This window comes from Panthera leo, chromosome C2 (genome assembly GCF_018350215.1).
Source record: "Panthera leo isolate Ple1 chromosome C2, P.leo_Ple1_pat1.1, whole genome shotgun sequence".
Taxonomy (NCBI): Eukaryota; Metazoa; Chordata; class Mammalia; order Carnivora; family Felidae; genus Panthera; species Panthera leo.
Window position 1 is genome coordinate 98,076,309 of NC_056687.1, and position 18,973 is coordinate 98,095,281.

Sequence of the window (18,973 nt, forward strand, 5' to 3'; positions counted from 1 at the left end):
GAAGGCTAACAATTGGGAAAACAGAGAGAAGGAGAGAGGGAGATGGTAGTTCTTTTTATTATACCAGCAAATTTTCTGTAAATTTGGAAGTATTTCAAAGATTTTTTTTTTTTTAGATGAAAAAGGTTGCCTTGGGAAAAAAAGATTTTTTGAGATGTTCCAGCAGAGGCTGAGTAACTCTCTCACAGGGATATTGCAGAAAATTCTTGCACTGGTCGGGAGGTTTGATTAGATAATCCATCATTTCAAACTTAGAGCATATGATTTATGAATCATAGATTGATGACAGTACAGTGGAGTGAAATTTGAGCCACATTTCTAGAAATTTAGAGGAATATTAAGATGTTAAAGAGAGGAAATATGGGTACCACGTACTTTGTGAAGGCTCTATTTTCCATTCATGCGCCCACCCATCCATCTGTTCATCCATTCATCCACCTATCCAACCAATTATCTAAGATACATAGAAGGGAGTGTTTTAGACACCAGGTATATACCTATAAATAGAATACACTTCTCTTACCATCAGGTTCCTGGAGTGAAAGTACATAAAATGCAGTGATTTATTAAGCAAAGATTGAATGAGCCCACTAGTTTTTCTGGTATAAATTGGAAATTCTTTTGCTAGACATCTTTTTCTTTTTCTTTTTTTTTTTTTTACCCTTGTAGATGACTTTGTTTGAAACGATTAGTGAAATAGTCTGTTTCATATGGACATACCTTCTCTCTGTAGCCTACCACATGTGTAAGGCAGTTGTGCTGTGTTAAAACCCTAATCCCATCTTTAATTAACTTCGGGGGCTCTTCCAGGAAAGGAAAAAGACATTTAGTTATTATGTCTCTTCTATCTTACAGCATCTAATTGTGCTAGGCAGGTAGCAGGGTCTCACCTATAAAATGTTAATAGAACTGAAGACTTTATAAGCTATTTCTGAAATTAACACTTAGGTTCAATGATTTAAGATCCATTTTTTTCTACAGTGAAAGGAACTTGTCACATTAAAATAGAATGTGCCAGAACTTTCAATAGGCTACTTTGTAATATGTAGGTTTACACTAAATATAATTTAACCTGTTATCTTTTCAGAACATTTTCCTCTTATCACATGATATATGGAGCAAACTGAGAGAGGAACAAAATGCTTGAAATTAACCCATGCTCAGATAGAATAATTAGCTTTTAAGTCCTATATTAACGAGAACATTTGCTTGTATGTTTTTAAAGTTGGGAATTAAATACAATTTTACTTTTAAAAAGCTACAAAATGCTAAGCAAGATAATGAGACTGAACCTATAACTTCTTGCTATTGTTTTTATTATACATATCCCCAGATTTATTTTTTACAGTGGAGGAGTGATGGCACTCAAATTTATACCAAGACACTTTGGCTCTCACTAATGAAATATTATATATATTATATATATAATATATATATATTATATATATAATATATATATTTCAAATATATATATAAATATTTGCTCATGCTCTAGGGGCAAAATAGAGTTGTAGAAGGAACAGATTTATGAAAATATTTAAAAGGCCTGCAGTAATATTTTATGGACAATTGTGGTATCATTGTCAATTAAAAGAGCTTAAACCAGGGAGGAGAAATTCTTGGCCATTCTTTTTTACTCCTCAAGAGACAGGAAAATGTACAGTGTGCTTGAACTGCTCTAACATAAGATCCTTACAGAAAGTTTCATTAAGTGATCTTACTAAGACAGAGTGTCTGTCTCTGTCATTGCAAGGAAAGCAATGACCTGTTCCTGGGTAAATCACATTATGATCTGAGTAATATGGAGAAATAATAACTTGGTAACTCAGGGTACTTGTGATGGATGTTTGCTAGTGTCACTACAGGGGTAGAAAAACATTGATTGAATGAGAGTCCTTGGACATTCAGACTATTGTTTATGAATTACACAGTAAAACAAGAAGGATAGAGCTCTTGTGCTGCCTAACTCTGTTTTTGGAAAATTATCTCTAACAGTGTTAAGCTAAAGCTGGAGAGGAGTTCGCTTATGTTAGAGCAAGTGATGTTAGAATATAACCCAAGACTTAGAAAACATTGAGAGATGCCTAGATGGACAATTAAGATTTTAGTGAATTAGGACATTATGGCCTATAGCAATTATCAGGCTTCCCATGGCTTTCCGTAAGCTCTAGCCCTGTCAGGACATTGAAAGAAGTTACTTCTCAGGTATTTACATCCATTTTATCTTGTTTTTATAAAGTTATCAGAAGTGACATTACATTTAGTTATCAATGGTGACTATTTGTTTAATTGCATCTGGAACAAATTTTCCATTTCTCTTCTCGGAGACCACGGATGAATCAGTGTGTTTAATATCTGATTGCCATTGAGGTGATTGATTTGAACTAGAATGAGATCACAATCCATTCAATTATGAATCCATTTTTTTTATTAATGAACTACTGGTAGAGAAAATTACATAAAAGTTTAAAGGCATGTGAAAGTAACACTGATGTGTATTACCAAATCACCTATGTTTAATCGTATTGTCCTCCTATGATTTGGTAAATCAATAATCTTAATCTGGTCTTTTTGTTCATCATAGAGAGTATATTTCTTCAATATCCACCCTTTTTCCTAAGGATTAAAATGAGCCTTGTAACCACAGGAAATTCCTGTGACTATTGTATGATTTGATGAATTGTTGAGAACTTTGTAAATGCAGCAGCAATTTGTCTCTGCATTCTGGACTTGATTTAGCTTTATCCTTTTTCTCACAGGCTTTCTGAAATATTTATGATGGTATACAGTGGTAATCTGATGCAGAAGTCCTGTGAGAAACAAAAAGAACTAATTACTAACCAATTTACAAGCCTTGGCACATTCTTCCAAATTCTGTTTCTACTTACTATAAAATAAGTGGAATAATGGATTAAATAATATAAGCTTAATGCTTTTAAAAATTTCTGTTATGGTTTTCTCTCTCACTTCTTGCCTATTGTGTCATTGATCATTAACCGATCATATTAGTCCTTTTGTGCAAATGTAGGGAACACCTGCTTTGGATTTAGAGGAATTAATCATACAGTGTTCAAGATAAGTAAATTTGGCCTTGACTGATCAGGTGTTTTATGTACTAGTGTTTCCCAGCAGGCACATTTCAGTTATAACATCACAGTGAATAATTAGAAGCCAATTTGGGGTAAGTACCTTAAAATTAAATAGCTTTTGAATGCAGTACATATGCAATAATATTGATCATGAGTATTTAATAGAGCAGGGGACTGGCATTTCAATTCACTTTGATAACAGATATTATTTAAATTTATCAAATTAACACATTACTTTTATTCTCCTTAAATAATGTCATTATAAATTTGAAGGTTAAATTCTTATAGGACTTTCATTATGTTGTTTAGTTCACCAGTATTTCATGCTTTCTAATGAGATCTAATGAGATAGGATCCAAAACACAATGAGGTTAAGTGAACTTTTGAAAACATTTCGTGTGTGTGTGTGAGATTATAATTTGTTCAATGCCTAGAAATTTTCTGGGAGAATTAGACGCTCAAATAATATAAAGTTTTTTTGATGTTTATTTATTTTTGAAGGAGAGAGGGAGACAGAGCCTGGGGGAGGGAGGGGCAGAGAGAGAGGGAGACACAGAATCTGAACCTGGATCCAGGCTCCGAGCTGTCAACGTGGGGCTTGAACTCACGAACCAGGAGATCATGACCTGAGCTGAAGTGGGACGCTTAACTGACTGAGCCACCCAAGCACCCCGATGCTCAAATAATATAAATTTTAATTATTAAGATTATTAGTATAATGAGAGGATACCCCTCAGATTCTACCATAAGGAAAAATTTGTATCCTTCATAGTATTGTTTACTTTTGTATTACAAACCAATTACATAAAGATGTGCCTAAAGAACTGCCACTTGATGACTTAAAAGTACTAATAACATTGTGACTACTTATATATCTACAAACTTCTGTTTTTAATCAGAAATCTTCTGAGATAGTGAATGTATTTGAAAATGATACATAGGGGCACCTGGGTGGCTCAGTTGGTTAAGCAGTCTGACTCTTGATGTCTGTTCAGGTTATAATCTCATGGTTCATGAGTTCAAGCCCCATTTGGGCTTAGCGCTGACAGCTCAGATCCTGCTTAGGATTCTCTCTCTCCTCTCTCTCTCTCTCCCCTCCTCCCTCTTACATGTGCTCTCTCTCTCTCTCTCTCTCTCTCTCTCTCAAAATGAATAGATAAACATTAAAAAGAAAGAAAATGGTAAACAGAAATTTATTTTTGTGTATAAAACTTTTCTTACTCACTGGCTTTTACTTTTGTTGCACTTCCACTCACAACCTTATGTACTAACTTAATCCTCAATAAAACATTTGATAATATATATTTATATTTGCAATTTACCAACATGCTATTTTTTTAACATTTGTTTTAAATTGCATTTTGAAGTCTTTTTCCTTTGCAAATTTTATATCTAAACAAATAGAGTTTAGCTACAAATATTAGAAGGCAATTTGAAGTAGCTACATAATGACTCCACAGATTAGCTTTAGAGAGTGTTTGACTATTAGTAATCTTTATATGTAATAGTGACTCAACCCACTTATGGGTCATGGTGACCCTTCCAATGGTCTGCAAAAGCCCTTTAGAAATATAGTTCTTCGTTTTTAAGGGTAACAATACATTGTTCTGGAGGCTTTTATCTTTACCCCCAATGAACAGTTACTTCCCAGTAACCTATGAAACTAGGAGTTATTAAGAGTTCCTGAAATATAGTGTTTGCAAGGTAAAATTAGCATTACTAAAATTTATGAGGTTTTGGGGTCAGTATTCCATGAAGTCTAATATTGCAAAACTCATTCTCAAGACGTAATCAGATGGTTGAATGTCCTGTACTTTTAGTGGAGGGCGCTTGAATAAGGCGTCATTAGTGTTGTGACTTGGCTAAAGTTTTCAGCTGCAGCTTTCTTACGTGTTAACTTGTCAAATTATTCTTGGTTTCTTAAAAAGTGCTATTTTCTTTTGTTATTGTTGTAGTGTTACATTTAATTGCATTTCCTTACAGGTTTTCTGAGTTTTTCCTTCCTTTGAAAAAGTACAATGTGAATTTTAGGGTATTTCACCCTGTAGAAGTAGGAGTCCACAAAGTATGAAAATTCATACCATAAAAACTTTGCCAGATTACTCAAACTGATTTAGAATACATTAACTTTGCACTTTTATAGGTTCAAAACCACACTGGAGTGTCTTCATATTTTATTCCATTTCTCTTTTCATCTATAAACCATTTTTGAGTAGTGTGGACAGAGGATTCCCTTGATAAAGAGTTACAGGTATCTCACTTAAAACCATGGAAAAGATAGGAAAAAGTATCATTCAGCTATTTAGAGATCATATTGCTATTGACGTTGTTCCAGAATTATAATTTCTTCTTTGATTTTAGAAGACTGCCTTATGTTTTGGACTAGTTCTTGAAGGAATATAAAAATGCCATTTGCACATGCTTATTTCTCCTAATAGATGAGGCTTATTCTGCAAACTGGCATGAGAATCTCCTTGTAATAATGTTTGACTTAAGAGAAAGAATTCTAATAGGAAGAAGGTTGTCAGTTGAGCTCACTATGGTTACCTCTGGTTATTTTGAAAACTAATGAATTTTAAATTAATGCACAGAAGTCAAAATGGATAAGATCTTGTTGTGGAATCTACTGTTGATTTGTTCTGGAAGTCAAGCCTCAAGACCCTTGGCTCAAAGAAATATCGAATTTGCAGTGGATCTTTATCAAGCTATTTGTTTATCTCATAAGGACAACATTATATTTTCCCCCCTTGGAACAACGTTGGTTCTTGGGATGGTACAACTGGGAGCAAAAGGAAATGCACAGAAGCAGATAAGACAAACGTTAAAACTTCAGGAAAACTCAACTGGTGAGATTCTTACATATAATTATTAAAAAATTTTTTTAATGTTTATTTATTTTTGAGACAGAGACAGAGCATGAGTGGGGGAGGGGCAGAGAACAAGGGAGACACAGAATCCAAGGCAGGCTCCAGGCTCAGAGCTATCAGTGCAGAGCCCAATGCGGGGCTCAAACTCACAGACCAGGAGATCATGACCTGAGCCGAAGTTGGATGCTTAACCAACTGAGCCACCCAGGTGCCCCATTACATATGATTATTTATGCTGGATAAGATCTGGCCAAATTTTTTTTTTAAATTAGAAGTTCAGGGTGACACAACTTAAATCAATGGAAAATGTTATCAAAAGTGGTAAAAATTATAATAAAATGGAGAATTGTATATAATAATCATTTTAATTGTTTCCCAATGAAAATGTTACCAAAAGAATTTATTATTTTTAATGCAGATATAAAGCTGTGAGTGTGACAGTATATTTTCTTCTGGTCTGGTTTAGCCAGATTTAATTAATTGAGATCGTGTTGTGTGCGTGAATGTGTGTATGTGTATGGTTTTCTGTTTGTTTGTTTATATTTCCACTATCATGATGCTATGATCATTTTTTGCATCAGTTTCAGAATATGGTTCTTAATTGTTGCATATCATGGCCTCTTATGGAACTATCATTACTTACTTAACCCTTCTTCATTAGGTTGTTTCCAGTATTTCTGTTATAAAAATGCTTTAACGAGCATCCTTACCCAGAAATCTTTGTGTGCATCTCTCATTACTTTGTTAGCTTTCTAAAGTTAGTTTTCTAAATAAAATTTAACTTTTTCACTTAACTGAGACCAAGAAAAAGTATTAATTTATACATTTAAAAAGCTTGTTTGGTTAATTGTTTTTAAAGAAAATCTGGAAAAAAAATTACATAAACCATCCAAGGCCTTTTGGCGTTTGAGGGGTTGCTGTCTTAGAGTCTCCCAAAGGCCTATCTGAGCTACTGTAGAGCTTTGGTGCTGGTGTCCTGTTTGAAAGGGCAGTTGTCCCTTTCTCAGGCTATCCTGTGTTCTCGATTTCCATAATAATTTTAATTTTAAACTTCCTCATCACTGTCAGATAATATGTCCTAAATATCAGAGCAAATTTCCAGATTTTTCGATTTGGAAATGTAATCACTATAACTATAACCAATTTCAGTATGTTTGCCTTAGAACAGAGCACTTAAATTTAGGAATTTGCCTTTCTGTTTTTACAAAGTCTCATTTGCTTCATTTTAAATAAAGGCAATTTTATGTAGAAAAGAAGTTGGTGATAGTGAAGTTAATTGCAAGAATTTTCCTTTGTAAATAATGTAAAATGAAGCCACTGTGTTCCAGATTTAGTCTTGACTGTCTAGATTAATTTCAGCAAATCCCATAAGAGAGTCGCAGAAGCATTTCATCACTTGATACTGCTTTGAAAAGTAAAAATACATTTATAAAGATATGTAAAGTTGACTCTAAGATAAATTAGCAAAATTAGTGCCTCTGAAATCTAAATTACTCTAAATGGGTATATCTTGTAGAGAAACAGAAATTTTAACAACTCTGGATTGTGAATGTAATGCTAATCATAGCAATAATGATGATGACACTATCAAACATGTATATAGTGTAGCAGACACTTTTTTCTGTGCTTGATATCTGCTCTCCTACTTAATATTTACAGTTACTCTGTGAGGCAGACATAACCCTGCTGTTTAGATGAGGACATGGAAGCAAAGAAAGGTTAAAGTAGCTTGTCCAGAATAAATTCCAAAAATGATTCAGTAAGAGTTCTAGATCAGAAGAGCAATATATTATATTTTCCTTGGGAAAATATAGACGGGCAATTAAACATTAACATTATAACACATGTAACAAAATCTATCAAAATTGCTTTCTTTTTTTTCTTTAACTTTTTTAACTCTTTATTTATTTTTGAGACAGAGACAGAGTGTGAGCAGGGGAGGAGCAGAGAGGGAGACACAGAATCTGAAGCAGGCTCCAGGCTCCGAGATATCAGCACAGAGCCCGACGCAGGGCTCAAACTCATGAATCGTGAGATCATGACCTGAGCCGAAGTCGGATGCTCAACTGACTGAGCCACCCAGGCGCCCCTCAAAATTGCTATTATGCTTTGTGAAGGAGAGAGACACAGGGATACAGTTGGAAGGTTATTGCAAAAGGAAAAGGAAGATTAGCCAGAGAGAGAGAAAATATGAAAAAATAAACTCTGGAGAAAAAAAGGAGGAGAGAATTAAGGAACAAAGAAAAAGGTTAAGGAAGGGAACAGAGTGGAAGAGAGCAAGGAAATGGAGAAGAGGCCCAGATGGTCTAAAGAAAGAAGAGCAAAGTGGTGTGAAGGGTGGAACAAGGTGTAAGGTCAGAAGGTGGTACCTGGTAGGGCCACATTGGAACTCAAGAGGAACAGGAAAATCACTAGTAATGATCCTGTCTTCATTGAGCATTTTTACAAATGTACCTCATGGATTTCTTTGATTAATACTGATTTTTACTGTTACAGTAAAATATTATCTTGATTATTGAGTCTGCTGGCATCTCATTAAATTTCATGCTCAATATAAATGCCTCCTTGACTCATCTTGGTCCTGGCCCTGCCTTCCATTCCCAGTGGTTATCAAAAGTTACTACCTGTCATACTAGGCTGTTTTATGTTAACACCTGGCTTATTCTACAGATGGTCATACAATTCCTGGCATCCTATCCCCACAGGGCTCTCAGTGTCCTCAGTTTTCCTTCTTTCCCCCAATTGTCAAAACTTCTGCTCAGAATTTACCTTCTCTAGTCTACTGAGCATCTGATAATGCTCCATTTTGCTTTGCCTCTAACATGCTGCTTACTAATCAAAGACTAACTGGGGTGCTTGCTATTCTAACAGTGTTATGGAAAAGGGGTCAGCTTTGCATTCTGATCCCAGTTCCAAAACCAAATAATCTTGTGATTTGGCACCTCTCCAGTGACTGTACGTCTCTGGATTTTAGATTCCTCACTATAAAAAGAAGAGTTTTAATAAATGATTCATATGGACCTTTTGGCTAAAATAATCTATAATCCTATGACTGCCTTTGTTTTCATCTTTAGATCTCTCATATTTCACACACAGTTGGCCTTTGGGCTCTTAATAGCAGGAGAAGTAAACATGTACTGAATTTTAGAACATTTTCTGGAGGACTAGTACAATCAAACCAAAAGTTATATTCACCCCATGGCCTATAGGTGTTCTATGACTCTGTTTTAGGAAATGAAATAAATTTATTCTCACTGCTTATTGGGAGCCATGTATACATATTCATTTTGATCTGTGCTAGAAGAGGTTATTAACCTGAAATTAAATCAAATTTATAAGACAGATAACTTTATATTCTCCTCCAAACTTGTGCTACTTGATGACATTTTTCATTGACTTCTGAGTCCAGTGATTTATCAAAGGGAAACTGACTGTTTGTCACACAGTCTTGGACCTTAAGTACATGACATAAATCTATTTGCTCTGACAAATGAGTTGGAACTATTTTTTCTCCCCTTCCCCTCCCCCCCCCCATTCCTTTAAAGATGTCCATAAATTACAAACTTCTGAAGATTAGTTTCAAATTCTGCCACTTCATTTCTGACCTTAATTAATTCTTTTGAAAAAACTCACATGCCTTAACTCAGAAAGTCTCTGTAGCTTGCCTTTATTGAGATATTTCCTCAGCTTCAAATAACAAATGATTGCATCTAAAACCATCGCAGAAACCAGTTAAATAGATTAACTTTCATTCCTTCCTTATGTAAGAATTCTAGGATTGTAAAGACTTACTGAAATTCTTCTAATCCAACCTAAGGGAAGTAAGTTTTTAGGGCTAAGATTGTTTATATCTGTATCTATATCTCCAGAATGCAGCATCATGGAGTTTGAAACATAATGAAATATACCTCCCAGGGCCTGCGATATGGTTATGTGGGTTGTACCTGCGCAAGAGCAGGGGAGGACAAGGAGACAAGTGGGAATGGAAATGTAAGCTCCACTCAGCTAGACGAGATATGAGGCCACTGGGCTGAAACCCTCCTCCTCCCCCACCTGTGAGGGAAGCTGTTATTTATACAAAGATGCTCATTGACTGCTAGCTCTCTGCTAAAGTGCGCAGACGCATCTCCCCCGGCCGCCATCACATTTCCAGTGGACAACTCAAGACAAGTTCTCAGTAAAACTTTTCTCTCTTTATTCAGTGGGTATCTTCTAGTGATGAATGATTTATATTTTCTTCAATAAAGATTAATTAGGCATACTCAACTTTTAAGTTATGAAAGTGGTATTTTTAGTATGTAACTCAAAATATAACAATGGCCCTGAAAGAAACTTTGATTTGAAATAGAGTTCCTAGACTTAATGATTGAATTCCAGGAGTAAGCCAGATAGGAATGAAAAACATTATATTTTTGGTAATGGATAGGAAGCCTCTGAACAAAGATCAAACCTGAATTCTCTCATAGGCACATGTATCTTCCCGACAATCCATGGTGGTCAGAATAATCCAACGGTAAATAAATAATAGGCCAACAGTGATTCTTAACTGACTCTACTGGACTCAGTTGACTAGTGGTGATAGTTGGAATGGTTAAGACTGGTACTGTTCATGTAGACAGTCACAGGATATACATTCATGAACCTGAAGAAATAGGCAATTCTGATTCTTGCACATCTCTAGAGATGATTACAGGGATTACCTCATAAATCTCAAAACTTGGACAGGTGCCATTGCTCATCTCTTATGAGAACTTTCTTAAGCTGAAATAAAAGCAATAACGAAAAGGATTGCTCATCACTGTCATACCACCATCAGTATTCATTAGTATTCTCCTTCCATAAATATCGCATGTTATGCAAAGAATGAGGTTCTAAAGATAAATTTCCAACAAGTAAGAATGAGCTAAATTTGACTATAAAAAGGGAATTTCCTTCAGCCTGTTTAAATGCACATTCTTGTTTTTGACACATTTCAAATTTACATGGACATTCTTTTTTTTCTATATAAGAACTGAGTTCTTTATAAAATGCATATTGTATGAAGATAAATGCTTAAAATATTTATACTAACTTAGAAAGGATCGTTAGTTTTACCTAAGGGTGCAAAAAATGGTGATATGAATCAACACTTAGAAGTAAAGCTGAAAAGCTGTTGTTTTTATGTTGTTCAATATGTCAGTATACATTATAATTATTTTTTAGGAGAAGAATTTTCTGTGCTGGAGTCATTTTTCTCTGCCATCTCAGAGAAAAGGCAAGAATTTACATTTAATCTTGCCAATGCCCTCTACCTTCAAGAAGGATTCACAGTGAAAGAACAGTATCTCCATAGCAACAAGGAGTTTTTTCAGAGTGCCATAAAACTGGTGGATTTTCAAGATGCAAAGGCTTCTGCAGAGACAATAAGTACCTGGGTGGAAAGCAAAACAGATGGTAAAGTTTCCCATTTTCATAAAATCATTATTTGCCATTGTATTCATGGTTTTTAATATCCTAAAGTAAAGAATGGTTGAATATTTCCCTGTTAAACTGTGGCTCAGAGGAATCAAACCTCCCATTTTGCTTCCCTGTTATTCAAATTAATACTAAATTGTAAAACTGAGAGAAATTGTCAGCTGCTTTGAAAAGCATACAGGTTTTTTCAGCGACACCTATTTAGAGAATTTTTAATGGAAAACTTTTAATAATAAGTTTTGTTTAAGCATAGGTTTTTAATCTATGACAGCCGAAGTAATATCTTGGGCCAGGTAAAAATTAGATCTGTCGGCCTCAACTGCCTTCTTTCCCACATATACTGTAAATAATTAACACATCTCCGTTGGATGGGTTAATGTTTAATAATAAATGTGGATAACCCTATCATAAACATGGTAAGCTAAACTTTAATCTCAATATAAGCTAGCAAAAATTCCTCAGGGATTATGGAGTGACATAGTAGAAAGAACACAAGCTTAAAGTCCTTCAGATCTGAGTTCAAATCCTAACCGGTTCTAAGCTATGCCCTATCTAAGATGAGGATACTATTAAAATATTTCAGGATTATTAGCAGGTTTGATAATAATGTATGAGAAATAACAAGCATATATCAGGCCTTGATTAACAGTAGTTTGTTTGTTCATTCATTCTGCTACCAAAAATTATGATGATATATGATGCTACCATATTCTTTTTTTTTTTTAAATTTTTTTTCAACGTTTTTTATTTATTTTTGGGACAGAGAGAGACAGAGCATGAACGGGGGAGGGGCAGAGAGAGAGGGAGACACAGAATCGGAAACAGGCTCCAGGCTCCGAGCCATCAGCCCAGAAGATGCTACCATATTCTTGATAGGAAGCGTCATTCAGGGAGGCATGGTTCAAAATGTGAGATGGGTGTTTTGAGCAGCGTTCACAGGAAAGTCCCATTGATGGGACACAAAATGAATATCCCTAGACAGCTCCATGGCACTCATTCGTGCTTTTATCTCTTAACTGAAATAGTCACTGGACATAGAAATAGCAAACTGGTTGTTTAGAGGAAGAAAATCATACTAACAACTCCATTCTTGTCCCTTCCCAATGGTCAGTGGCTGTAGCCACAGGAATAGAAGGTTTGAGTGTACCATTGACTTATTAATTCTGATTGACCTGCTGGAGAAACTTGAAATAAAGTTTGAAAATCATCAATAAATATGCAGGAAGGGACATTCAGTTTTCATTCTTTCTGGCTGAAAAACGATTTACACAAACAAGCTCGCCGAAGAGGGTCCAATAGCAGGTCTGTCCAGGTTTGCCTAAGACAATCTCGTATCTCCGGGTTCCTAGTGAGATCTCATTTGTACCTGTTTCTAAGTGAAATAAGTAACAGTGCTCCTCTTTACTCTCAAAATTGCCAAGGCTAGATGATAAAGCACCCCGTTTATAATGACCTGCAAAAGAAATTTGTGCTTTAATTCTGTTTAAAGCATTCCACTGAGTCGCTCTTGCACATCTCTTTCTGCCTCCTCCTGCACCCACTTCACAGGGAAAATTAAAGACATGTTTTCTGGGGAAGAATTTGGCCCTCTGACTCGGCTCATCCTGGTGAATGCTGTTTATTTCAAGGGCGATTGGAAGCAGAAGTTCACAAAAGAGAACACACAGTTGATGAATTTTACTAAGAAAGATGGTGCAGCAGTCAAAGTTCCAATGATGAAGGCTCTTTTGCGAACAAAATATGGTGAGATGAGAAATCATGCTTTGAAGCATGATTTGGGGAATTGCCAAGAATATTTAATATTTTATTTCTCCGTTCCAGGCTATTTTTCTGACTCCTCCGTGAACTACCAGGTTTTGGAATTACCTTATAAAGGTGACGAGTTTAGTTTAATCATCATACTCCCTGCAGAAGATGTGAACATAGAAGAAATGGAAAAGCGCATGACTGCGCATCGAATCCTGAAATGGTTCTCTGAGATGCAAGAAGAGGAAGTGGAAATCAGCCTCCCTAGGTTGGTAACGTTATTTTATTATTCCAGCTCTTAGGTTTTCACTCATGGAGGAATTTGAATAGCTGGCTAAAATATAACAAATATTTGAAAAGGCTATTGTCGAAAAGAAAAATGCATTTGGAAGTGTAGCTCCACTTTATGGAACTACTGTTCCATAGGCACTGTTCTGCCACGTGGGGGACTGAATTTAAGCACCCAGTATTCTCTGCAATAGATGAAGAGGTGTAAGTGTTCAAGCTAGAACATCAGGATAAAAAGGAATTTTTATTCTTTTTAGTATATAGACGTACCTTTCTCTGATCTCTTAATTGGAATGTTAAATATCTGTCTTCTGTTACATTTAAGGAAGATGAAATCCCCCAACCACTCAATGTACCACAATTAAAAGATGTGTTACACCAGCTTTGACCACCGGTGCTCCAACAGTCATTGAATTTAAATAGAGTCCTATGGAGAGTTTTAGGTAGTTAATACAAAATGGAAATTGCAAAGGCTTATCTCAGGAAACAAGAATATAAACACTGATTTCGAAATATCATGCTTCTAGCCAACAGGAGAAACTTCAGAGTAAGTTATGCCCAAATAACTCAATTCACATTCTATCTCCACTTTTTAAAAGAGGCAGATGTCTAATAGATGATATTCTGTTCTTTCGTTTCTAAAATTTTCTGCAAACTCATCAAAGCCTGGATGGTCTGTGCACCCCTCTTCCAGGCCTTTTGCCACTTAAATGTCTTGGCTTTTCCTGCATTTTCCACTAAGCCGGGATCCAGTCAGTCATTGTAATCATATTCGCAGATAATATTTTTTAATGCTTTTTGTTATTTTGTCTTTATTCTGCTCTGATTTCTCCCTAATCATCCTCAACCCCAAATCTACCCCAAAAGCCATTCCTGCTCCCCAACTATTAATTTTGTTAAGCAAAAACCCAGGAAGCAGTCCCTTCTGGCATCATTGAGGCTGGAGCTGGGGATTCCTTATTTCTCTTCAAAGAACTTCCTTTTTTAATACTCACACACACCACACCAAAATTTAACTTCTGTTCTGCAGGCGCTGCTTTATGTTGATTTCTCTTACTCTCAACATATGTCTCAACTTCCTGTTCCTTAAATAAAACATATCATTAGGCAAACCTGCATCCCTACCCTTCACCTCAAAATTCGTATACATCTTTGATAATCTTCTCTTCCTCTACCTTCCTTGTCATCCTGGAGAAAGAGGTACGCTATGCTTTTCTCACCCTTACTCTAGGTTCTTGATCCTAATATTATTTACTATTTCCTTTTTCTTGAAAAATCTTTCTTTCTTTAACCCCTGGGGCACTCCTCACTTCTGTTTATTTTTCTCTCCATTGTAAAATTGTGCTGTTCCCTGACCTACATTTGTTTTTCTCTCTATTCCCAGCTAATATTTACTAGAATTGTTTCTTCAGAATTTTCTTCTTCTTACTCTCTTTTATTTGTCCCTTTTTCTTCATGTCTCTAATATCTGAATTTCTCCACCAATCTCTCTTCTAATTCCCTAGCATCCCTGTATATCTCTACCTGGATGTGATTTAGTCTTTCAAAGAGTTTTGGGTGTTTTGTTTTTGTTTGTTTGCTTGTTTTGTTTTGTTTTTGCTCCTATTATGTGTGAAACATTGGAGATAAAGTGATGTGACAGTTTATCTTCTAATAACAGTTTGGGGAATTAACTTATTTATTTTCAAATTTATTTTTCTCTCTCTCTTTTTCCTTTGGAAAGATCACTGTTTGGGGCCAAAAACACTGAGTTTGAAAATTGTTCATGCCTTGTACTACAGTGGTGTCTTAGGAGAGTCATCAGTTGTCCTGAGTTGTGGTTTTATTAGTATGAAATTGGAATAATGACACTTGTAGCCAAGGTGGCCCCAGCATCATCAGCCTAGTTAACAAATGCCTAGGTAATAATGCATAAGTTTCAAACTCAGTTGGCAACAGCAAATACAGGCTTTTTTCAGAATTCCCTTCTCCAACATTTTAGGAATCTTCGTAAGAATGTCGCCCAGACGACAATTCCATCCAGGCTACTACATTCTGGACAGCAGACTCTTTGGTTTTATCATCAGCTTCTCCAAACTGGCCACACTTCTCATACAACTTCTCTCATAGTGTGACACAGACTTCTCTTTTGATTCCTCCAAGAAAAACAGTTATGGGTTTGAGTTATGTCCTTCCTGATTCATACGTTGAAGTCTTAACTTCCATTCCCCCCAAAATGTGTGACCTTGTTTGGTGACAGTCTTCACAGAGGTAATCAAGTTAAAGTGAAGTTATTAGGGTGGACCCTAATCCAGCACGGCTGGATTCCTTATAAAAAGGAGAAATTTGGATAGAGAGATACACAAAGCAGGAAGGCTACATGAAGAGACAGAAGGAGAAGATGGCCATCTACAGGCTGAGGAGAGAGGCCTAGAACAGACTTCTCCCTCATAGTCCTCAGAAAGAACCAATGCTACCCACACCTTAATTTTAGACCTCTACAATCATGAAACAATAAGTTTCTGTTGTTTAAGCCACCTACTTTGTGGTAATTTGTTGAGGTAGCCCTTGGCAAACTAATACAAGAACAACTTCAATGTTTAGCCAAATTTTACTGACAGCTTTATGTTAACAAAAGAGGCTTCTAAGGTGGAAAGTAATTTAAAAACCAGGTGTCAGGGAAGAGTGTTCTGGAGTCCAAGCCATGTCTTGTAACCAGGGAGTCTTCTCCTGTCCATTGCTGACCTTAGCCTATCGCTGTCATGGTACCAGAACCCACCCTCACCCAGAGTCTTTTTCATCTCCCTCCAACCCAGCATTTGGAGTCTTCCAACTTTTCCCAGCAGAAAGAAACACAGATTTTCTCCCATCTCTGAGGCCAGATTCCCAGTCATGATCAGAATCGACATCAGCAGATTCTGACCTTCAGTGGATACCTTTTCATACCATGTAGAATAAATTATACCCTCATCATTTCAAACTTCACTATTTCCATCCCACTGGTTCTATTTGCATAATGGAAATTTCATCGTGTTGCTTTTCCCAAACAAATAAACACTTCGTCTTAAACGTGAATGTAGATCTTTGGTGATATGAAAGCAGAAACATTAAATGGCAGTTGTACTCCCTCCCTTTTCTCAAATAAATTCCAGGCACCAAAGATTTTTAAAACATTTTTTTAAAGTTTCAATTATAGTACCTCATTACATAATTATATTCATAACACAAAGTCTGGCAAATAGAAGATGTTAAATAAGTGATGACTATTTTTCTTTCTTTGTTAAGATCACTGCCCAGCCAGTACCAAAGTAGAAAGTCTTCTCTGACTTCTCAGTCTCTCTTACGCCTGTCCCCTCTGTCTGGCAGGCCCTTCTCCATGGTATCTACCCAGGGAATTCTCATTCATCCTTCATCTTCCCCTCACAATCAACTCTTCGGTGTACATTTCCCCAACATGCTCACTTAGACTCAACCATCCCTTATCTTTATTTCTAGAACATTTTATACAAATTTACATTATAACACTTATTACATTACATTTCCATCTCTTGCTCACATTCTTGTGTATCCTATTAAAATGTGAGCTCTGGAACAGGAGATTATGTCTCCGTCATTTTGGTTTCCACAGTCCTTGGAGCATTTCATAGTATATAGTATGTGCTAAATGAATATTGTTGAATTAATTTATATAAATAATTTCAAAGAAACCAATTCTATGTTATTTCCCTTTATCTAATTTTAAATACCTCAAAACCAGAATTCAACTTTCCAATTACACTTTAATTCATTCCCTGTGAGGATCCTGTTGAAACTTTCCCATATGTGCAGCATAATGAAAGATAGAACATCAACCATTTTCTTGGAAACCTCTCTAGAGAAATAAAATGAGTGTTTTAAATTCACAATATTGAAAATTTTGTTATTAATTATTCCATCACATTAATACAACATTATATTTAAAATATGTTCACTTTTGGGGCGCCCGGGTGCTCAGTGGGTTGAGCGTCCGACTTCAGCTCAGGTCACAATCTCACAGTTTGTGAGTTCGAGCCCCACGTCGGGCTCTGTGCTGACAGCTCGGAGCTCGGAGCCTGGAGCCTACTTCTGATTCTGTGTCTCCCTCTCTCTCTGCCCCATCTGCACTCATGCTCTCTCTCTGTCTTAAAGATAAATAAAACATTTAAAAAAATCTTAAATGCATTCACTTTTCACAAAAGGATGAGTCTTCTGATTGATTAAAGGAATGATTTGATTATTTGTTAAGTTCACAAACAATTTTAGTCCATGAGGGCACATTTATTGAATTAAGTTTCCTGAGCACTAAGATCATGGATTGGAAGTTCTGACATACATTTTCTCCCAAATGAATAATTTCCTCACAACAGAAAAAATACCCACTTAAAATCCGTGTTCAGTACAGAGAGGGAAAACCATATAGGCTGAGTAAATACTTTAGGGTGGACTGACAATTTTAGATTTTGTTACTCAGTGCCATGGTTCTTTTGTATCTGGATGAATCCATTATGCTTTCAAATTGGTAACTAAAGACTTTAGTAAAACTGAATAGTTTAATCAGCTGTATTAGTTTCCTAGGGCTGTTGTAACAAATGACCACAAACTAGGTGGCTTAAAACAACAGAAATTCATTCTCTCACAGCTCTGGAGGCTAGACGTCCAAAATCAAGGTGTCAGCAAAGCCACCCTCCCCGAGACTGTGTAGAATCCTTTCTTTTTCTTTCTTTAAGAAAAAATTTTTTTTTACATTTATTTATTTTTGAGAGACAGAGAACAAGTGGGGGAGGGGCAGAGAGAGAAGGAGACACAGATTCCAAAGCAGGCTCTAGGCTGTGAGCTGTCAGCACAGAGCCTGACGCTGGGCTCGAACTCACAAACTGTGAGATCATGACCTGAGCTGAAGTTGGACTCTTAACTGACTGAGCCACCCAGGCGCCCCTGTGTGGAATCCTTTCTTGCCTCTCTGCCCAGTTTCTGGTGGTGATCCAGAATCTTTGGTGTTCCTCTGCTGATAGATGCACCATTCCAATCTTTGCCTGTATTGTCATATGCCATCTCTCTTCACATGGCATTCTCCTTTCTAATAAGGACACTAATCATATTGGATTAAGGGCCCGCTCTATTCCATTAGGACCTTGACCTAACTAATTGTATCTGCAATGACCCTGTTTCTAAGTAAGGTCACACTATGAGGTACTGAGAGATAGGACTTTAACATATGAATGGGGGAAGGCACAGTTCAATCCATTACACCAACTATGCTAAGTTCTGTTAATGTAAAACAAAATAAAAGCCTCTTTGGTGGCAAAATTTAGTAAATGCCAACAAGAGAAAAATTAATCGTAAGAATGCTTGTATATTAGTAACACTAGGAAGGAACATGTGAATGACTATTTAGATTATAGTTACTATTTAAGAAACATTTCTTTTCCTTTAATGTATGACTAGTTTAGAATCAAGGTCAATAAGATATAGACTAAAAATGCTAGAGTGCTTTCTAGTGTTTATTATTTGTAACATACCAGATATCTAGTT

General features: G+C 36.1%; 1 protein-coding gene across 1 annotated transcript in view; it reads left to right on the forward strand.

The window, feature by feature from the left end:
* Positions 1-5,688: 5,688 nt before the first annotated feature.
* The window catches only part of SERPINI2 (serpin family I member 2), a 31,165-nt gene continuing 17,880 nt past the window's right edge, over positions 5,689-18,973 (forward strand). Inside the window, exons 1-4 of the mRNA XM_042903606.1 lie at positions 5,689-5,935; positions 11,159-11,389; positions 12,959-13,153; positions 13,232-13,424. Of these exons, the coding sequence (XP_042759540.1) occupies positions 5,689-5,935; positions 11,159-11,389; positions 12,959-13,153; positions 13,232-13,424 (866 nt within the window). The remainder of the gene's footprint in view (positions 5,936-11,158; positions 11,390-12,958; positions 13,154-13,231; positions 13,425-18,973) is intronic.